Source organism: Sinocyclocheilus rhinocerous, unplaced genomic scaffold (genome assembly GCF_001515625.1).
Source record: "Sinocyclocheilus rhinocerous isolate Xijiao unplaced genomic scaffold, SAMN03320098_v1.1 scaffold553, whole genome shotgun sequence".
In the NCBI taxonomy this organism is placed as follows: Eukaryota; Metazoa; Chordata; class Actinopteri; order Cypriniformes; family Cyprinidae; genus Sinocyclocheilus; species Sinocyclocheilus rhinocerous.
This window is the reverse complement of record NW_015627255.1, coordinates 434,582-442,044: the sequence shown is the minus strand read 5'-3', so window position 1 is coordinate 442,044 and position 7,463 is coordinate 434,582. Positions and strand designations below refer to the sequence as shown.

At 36.5% G+C, this 7,463-nt stretch overlaps 1 protein-coding gene across 1 annotated transcript in view; it reads right to left on the bottom strand.

Moving 5' to 3' along the window:
• The window catches only part of LOC107726309 (enhancer of mRNA-decapping protein 4-like), a 42,197-nt gene that overhangs the window by 12,306 nt on the left and 22,428 nt on the right, over window positions 1-7,463 (bottom strand). The window contains exons 23-27 of the mRNA XM_016535854.1: window positions 5,640-5,795; window positions 5,351-5,466; window positions 4,892-5,057; window positions 4,486-4,672; window positions 1,780-1,999 (exon numbers count right to left, since the gene is read on the bottom strand). Of these exons, the coding sequence (XP_016391340.1) occupies window positions 1,780-1,999; window positions 4,486-4,672; window positions 4,892-5,057; window positions 5,351-5,466; window positions 5,640-5,795 (845 nt within the window). The remainder of the gene's footprint in view (window positions 1-1,779; window positions 2,000-4,485; window positions 4,673-4,891; window positions 5,058-5,350; window positions 5,467-5,639; window positions 5,796-7,463) is intronic.

Sequence of the window (7,463 nt, the reverse complement as noted above, 5' to 3'; positions counted from 1 at the left end):
TGCGCAAAATTGGAATATCGCACAAAACATTTGCGAACAAGCATAGTTTCCATCCAACGAGTCAAAGAGAACAATATCATCACTTCCTGATAAACTGGCACTATAAATCACTAAGAAAAGTTACTGAATATACTGAATATAATAATTTTCCTATATAATAAATTGCTTGCACCTCAGAACGAGCAGACGAAATGCAGTTATGCAATTATACAGAAATATTTTGATGACAGACTTTGCTCGGGCGTTTCCGAATGACCATATAACAACATTTCAGATGCTGTGGAACAAGATCGGTCCGCTGGTTAGTCAGGATTTGCCGTCCCATAGCGCAAAGTCACATGACTTTTTTGATGTGCTTGGAGGAATTTATTCGCAAAATGCATTTCCATCTTCCATTATTTGCATTAACCCTTTTTCACACAAGTCAAAAACCACCTCAAGCAAGCGTAAACTTTTTTGAGGCATTTTTATTCGAAATTTCATTGTTTCCATCTCTCGATTCTGATGCGATACTTCAAAATGCACATAAAAGCCGGGTGATGGAAACCCAGCTATTGTGTCGCCTGTCAATAGGCGCGTTTCCATTACAGATTTGCGCAAAACTTTGGCGATATTTTATAAATGTCGATACAAAAGTATTGCGAAATGACGGAGTTTCCATTAGGTGTATTTTCAATTCGCAATTTCAATTTGCGCAATTTGAAGGGTAATGGAAACGCGCCTAGTAACGTCATACACCCTCAATTTCCGGTTTTGTTTTGTAGAAAACACCAAAGACGCTTTAATATGTTGTGCGTTTTTGCGTTCAGGTTAGTGTCATTGTCTCGCCTGTTAATGACGTCATAACCCCTCGATTTCCATAACACCAAAGACGCTTTAATATGTTGTGCGTTTTATTAGACAGGTGACGACCACACAGAGTAGCATTATAACAGAACTTTCAAATGTATCTAGTATGATAAAACAGCGCTGTTTTTCCCCCCACATACTCACGACCGGAAGGAGCGGAAGCGGTCGACTGTGGCATAATAAAAGCTCCGCTGCTTTTGAGCCGTGTGTCACGCTCGTTCAGCGGCCTCATTTCGCTTCGACAGCTTTCAGCTTTCTGCTTCATTCTACTACGTTAAAAAAATCATTAGCTCATCCATGAACATGATTTCTGTCTGAGTCCCGTCGGATTGCTTGAGCTGTGGGGATGAAGACCACAACTCCCATGATTCCACACTCAGTCACTGCGTCATCAAACTATGCCTTTGTCTATTTGTTTATTTTGAATATGCGCCCTCTAGCGGCGAAAATTACATATTGTGCCTTTAACTTAAACAAATCTCTACAGACATAGATGCTACTGATTCCTCAATGGAGAAGACTTTGTAAAGAAGTTTTTGTGAAGAAGTTTTGTACACATTCCCATAAATGCTGTCTGTTACACAAAATGTAAACCGTTGTGTGGTTATACAATGTTAATATAATAAATTTAAGTTAATATAATACATTTATTTTGTGATTTTATAAGATTCTGATGTTTTTCAATACAAATAGTTAATTAATTTTAGCTCATATATTGATGTTTTTTGCATTTTAATTACAGTTATATACATTTTAATGATTAAATAATGTGGTTTAACACTTGTAAAAGTGTGTAAAAAAAGACATTGACAGAAGTTTATCTAATCAATACTCCCCTAATAACCATTTAAAGACCTAAAAACATGATCACAAAAACATGACACAGGCTGACTTGAGAAATATGAGTGTGTGAAGCCATCAGAAACCAACCAGCTGGAAAGCCTCATTGAGCTGGCCCTGCTGTAGTAACTGCAGTATGCTGGCCTGCTGGGCCTGGTAGTCCAGATGTGCGGACGGTACAGGTGTTCCTGCGGCCGAGCGCATGGCCTGCATGATGCTGGAGGTGACAGCTGCCTGCTGCTCCTTCATGGCCAGACTCACCTCTCCCTTCACTATGCGCTGTACCTGCGTCAGGATTGAGTCTTGCAGACTGCAGATAGGACAGACACCTTTAGTCTACATACATTTTATTATAAGACAAGATACTTCCTGTAAAATTAACAAACTAATGGAGTGTATTTAATAACATATTTGTCATCATTGAATACCGCTGTAGGATAAAAATAGGTAGTGGTCAACCAATATGGATTTTTTGATGGCCATCATAGAGCTGATATACATGATATCACATTATCTAAAAAGAGAAAATAACATGTAAAAAAATATCAATTTCATTGCAGGATAATTACTAAATTTGAAATCATTTGAAAAATAATAAATAAGAAAAATAATTTAAAATTGATGAAAAAATTCTGTAACCCAACTCTAGTTTACAATATCCTACTAAAGCTACAAACATGACTAAAAAGGAAATAAAAACTGTAAGTGACACTTTTCTTGTCAATAAATTACATATTCAAAGATGTTTTAATTATATAAATACAAATTTGCTGAATGCGACAAAGTTACATTAGAAAGTGTTAGTGTTTGCCTTCCTATTATTAATAACAGAAAAGCAAACACATACTTTTTAGATAGATAGAATTTACTTTCTTTAACGGTTTTAATAAATAAATAATAAATTATTAGACAGAAAAGATATACACAAAGACAGTAACTTAAGATGTAGAATGGGAGCTCCTGTGTGTCTGTGTTCAGGGATTTTCAGCACCTTAAAAATAAATGTCCAGCTTCCGACACTTATTGGCCAAACAGTAAAATGTAGCAGACGGCAATAATTTAAAAAATGGGCAAATATCACTATAACTAGGGCTGTCACGATTATGAAATTTGGCTGACGATTAATTGTCTAAAAATAGTCACGGTTATTGCGATTAATTGTCTGTTTTAGGGCTTTGTAGATTATGGCGATTATGCAGATTATCACAATTAATTGTCTTTTTATGGCTTTCATTATATAATACTGATTAATTTAAGGGTTCAGAATATAATTATGATGTTATCGTTTAATCTTTTTTGAGTTATTATTTTGCAGTGTAAGATTACGGAGTATTCCAAATTCTAAGAATCGGCCAATATCGATCCACCAGCGCTATTTTTTTTTCTACACCACAACAGAATATCAATACTGTGTTTGTGGAACTAATGGTCACTCTTTATTAAACCCTTTGTTAAACATAATCCACTAAATACTCACTTCCTCATTACAGAGAAAAACTACATTTGAATAAAAATATATAAGCTATGAAATTAAACTAGCTGACGGTATAATTTAGCAGCAAAAACAATATCTTGTATTCTTACAAAATACATTCATGAAAATAAGATAGAAATCATGAGAAAAAGAAAGGCTTCTAATAATCTTTCTGTGTGCAAAAATTTGATAACGTGAAACGCTTCAAACAGAGCGGCACAAAGCTCTTATGCACATCTAGGGTGCAGAATGATGTGCTTGAAGCAACATAAGTTACAGAGCGGTGCACTCCACACGGTACAAACAAAGAGAAGAGAAATGAGAGAGCAATGAACTCCAGCAAGATGTCATTTTATGCGAATCCCCAGACCTTTATCTACACATCAAGTATTATAATGGGAATATATCATCTTGGAGAGAGAGTTTTACCGTGCTGACTGTCATAACTGAACGTGACGTGCTGTTTGAATGCTGAGTGGAGAATGACTGACAGCTCCAGCAGAAGGAAGATCAATTTCTGTAAACTTAAATTTACCAATGTAAATATAATTCTGTCCCTCACATTATGATATGGAATGGCTTCAGATGATATAGGCTATACAGTGCATGAAAACCAAACTGGTGCTCTTCTGTTTCTTTTGGTGTATGACTCTTCCTTGAAAAGCATAATAATCAATCACGATAATTGTTTCAGACAACCACGGTTAGATCAAATAATCGCGATTTATACGGTTATTTAATTATCGAGACAGGCCTAACTATAACACTAAAATGGTTATTAATTACGGTTAAATCTCATGGTTATTTTTTGTTTGTAATTTATCGACGAAGATTCCATTGACGAAGAACATGTTAAAACAAGGTATAGTGTTTAAAAACCTATATAAGCTTTTAAGAGTATTGGTTTAGACTAAATTTGAATTAACTGGAACTACAGCACTGCAATGTAAATCTCAATGTAACAAACAATATTTAGCTCCATTTTGGTTTCAAATGCCACAGGGATTTAATCCTGAATTTAATACTACATACTCTATATTGCAATTGTGTGGGAGGGAAACAAACCAGCTTTATTGACAGAAATTAAACCCAGGATTAGGCTGGGTGCCACACCTGCCAATCAATTTGCAAGGTACTCAATGCAGAGCTCCAAAAAATGCTTTCTCTGCATGAACTCTTAAATCAATCGCTTCCTCTATTCATGCAATAAAGTTTTCCATAAGGGAAAGACATACAAGAGGAAAGAGAATAAACATTCCTTTCCTTACATTGATTTCTGACAAATATTGGATGAACTTTGTGCTGCATCCGTGTGGCCTTACTTTCCCACGATCATGTGGAGCTGATGCTGAACGTCAGAGCACACGCTGGCCGTCACAGTGGTGGCCAGCTGGTCTTGAGAATTCTGGAGCGTGTCAATCATCTGTTGCAGCTGGCCAATCACAGGATCCCGTACATCCTGGTCCCGCTGTTTCCTGTTCTTAATGTGTGTCTCCAGCTGTTGGATGTCTGCGGGAGAATGTGAAGTCATTAGATATTTAGTTACAGCAATACATTACAACACTGCTTAAAGCAAAAGCGTTTTATTAATTAGCTTGCATTACAGATGCAAGATGTGCAAACAGGCTTAAGAGCATTCAACAATCTGCTAGATTCATTCATAACCTCCACTTATATTTTCATTACCATAAACAAGCAAAACAAAAAGTCAGATGGGATAATTCTTACACTCATGGGTTCCCTGTTTGAAGCTGTCATTGATTTGCTGAAACATGGACTGGCAGCCTCTCTCAAACACGGGCAGCACGATGCTCTGGAAGGTCTCTTTGTAGGCTGACTGGATGGGGCCCTGCATGGCCTCAGCAGCAGCACGACCGATAGCATCCGTAGTGTTCTGTGAACGGAAGAATAGGACAAAAAGTAAGAAGAGTTATGAGTTTTCCCCAGTTTGTGCCTGTTCCGTGTTCCACAATGAATTATTCAGTGCTACATTGGTGCATAGAAGTTGGTGCACTTCTTTTGAACAGCTCAGTTTGTAGTATGTCTTTCAGAGAAACATTCTTTCCAGACAGAAATGTTTTTAACTCAGCCTTTGTAAAAAATAATGTCATAAGTGTCAAGTTTGGATACTAAAAAAAAAAAAAAAACTATTTAAAAGTGTTGTTTCTCAAACTTTAAGCCACTGACCTTGGATTTAACAACTTTGGTGACATTTTCCTTCAGTGTTACTTCCACTGCGGTTAACTTGGCAGCAATGGTGCAGCTCATCTGGCTGGTCACAGGTTCTAGACTCTTCGATATGGCTGCATAACAAAACAAAAGGTCACCTAAAGCTCCACATAAAACTTAAATCAATAAAAGTCTTTGCTCCAACTATTTCACAGTCAGAAAACAAGAGCAGGATGTTCTTTGTAATATTGAATGCTACAAGAAAAAAGTACAGTTCAGCTCTTGTGTTCAGAACATCAGCACTCACACTGTGGGACGGTCTTCTTCATTTCTTCACGCAAAACTTTGTCTAGCCGATTGCAGAGACTGTTGTTCAGTGTCTGGACAAGCTGCTGAACCAGCTGGTCCTGGAGCTGTTGGTTCCGGCTTTGTCCTTCAGCCAGAATTCTCTCCATTCTTCTCTCTGTGTCACCAGTTAGTTAAAGCTAACATAAAAAAAATAGTACGGGCCTGACCAATCCAAAATGATTATTCATTAGTGTTAGGGCTGGGTGATAAAACGATAACAATAATTATCGCGATATGATTTTCCTCGATAAAACGATAACAAGAGTTCGATAAATGTTCAATATAATGTTTATGCGCTAAAAGCGGAACAAAACAACGCTATTCATTTGAACCGCGCCACACGGACCATTTATCCGCTCGGCTCAAATTACAAACAGCAGCGCAGTCCGAGCTTAGAGCAGATGTGTTTACTGGTTGATAAGTCTCAGTCACGCGAACACTAAACAGCACTGTGAGATCCAGTGTGAAGCACTTGAATTCAGCGAAAAACACAAAAGACTTGGTGATTTAAAGTAGTTTAAAGCCTGATGAAACAGTGCTGACAAACTGAAGAAACACTGTGCGCAACAATACAGTCAGAAGGCTTTTCAATCTACAAATCGCCATCATTTACCATGGATTTACTGTAGTAACACTAACTGCACCATGGTATTGTGGCAGAAATGTGGGATATTCATATCGAATTTAATTATATTATTAATGTAGACATGTATTAAATGAGCAATGAATATAATTACAGTACTTTTTGTGATTAAGCTAAGCTTTTGAGCATTTATACTTAATGTTTTTAGACAACTGTTTTTAATACAAATACCTAGAAACCATATACTTACATTTTACATTAACTATGGAAGACCAGTGGTTAATTTTAATAAAACTGGAACGGTCAGAATAATTAAATTTCACCATATAAAAATGAGGCTGTTACAATTTTTACAGATGTTACTGTTTTTGATAATGAACATAAATTTACATCTGCATCCTAACTCAAGCTACTGTCAAATGTGCATATCTAAGAGACAAGAAAATGTAATATTAATATTGCAGCCTGCACTGCAAACTGTGCTGAAGAAACACATCATCAAAGTCAGGCAACACAAACCGGTTTCATGATTTGAAACAATATCACTCATTCTAACATGCAGAAACTAGAAATACATTTTTCTATTAAGATATTTTGTTAAGGAAAAATGACTGGAAAAGTGTAAAGAATTCAAAAACATGACGTGTTTGTCATGTTCTAACCATAAACAGTACTTTTAAACCACAATTAATGGTCTGGTTACTACAGCTTTCACTTAGGAGCAAAAAATCTGGCTTTAAACTTGAAAGAAACAAAGATTTGAAATTTATCGTGATAATTATCGATATTGACTGATATGAAAAATTTTATTATTTTCTTTTTTTGTCCATATCGCCCAGCCCTAATTAGTGTGTGCATATGCATATGAATGAACAATACCACGCATTAGCGAACAATTACATTCATATCAGCTTTCTTGCCTTTTCTGTTTTAATGGGATTAGAGTTTTTCTAAGATTTTAAATCATTTTTAAGTTGAGTGTGGCCATGATTTCAAAATATCAAAGTGAAAGTGACGTGACATGTGGCCAAGTATGGTTACCCATACTAGGAATTAGTGCTCTGCGTTTAACCCATCCTAAGTGCACACACACAGCAGTGAACACACACCCGGAGCAGTGGGCTCACTGTCTTACTCAAGGTTCTCACATTAGTCATGGTATTGAAGGTGGAAGAGCCCCCCCCCCTTTGACAAATGCAT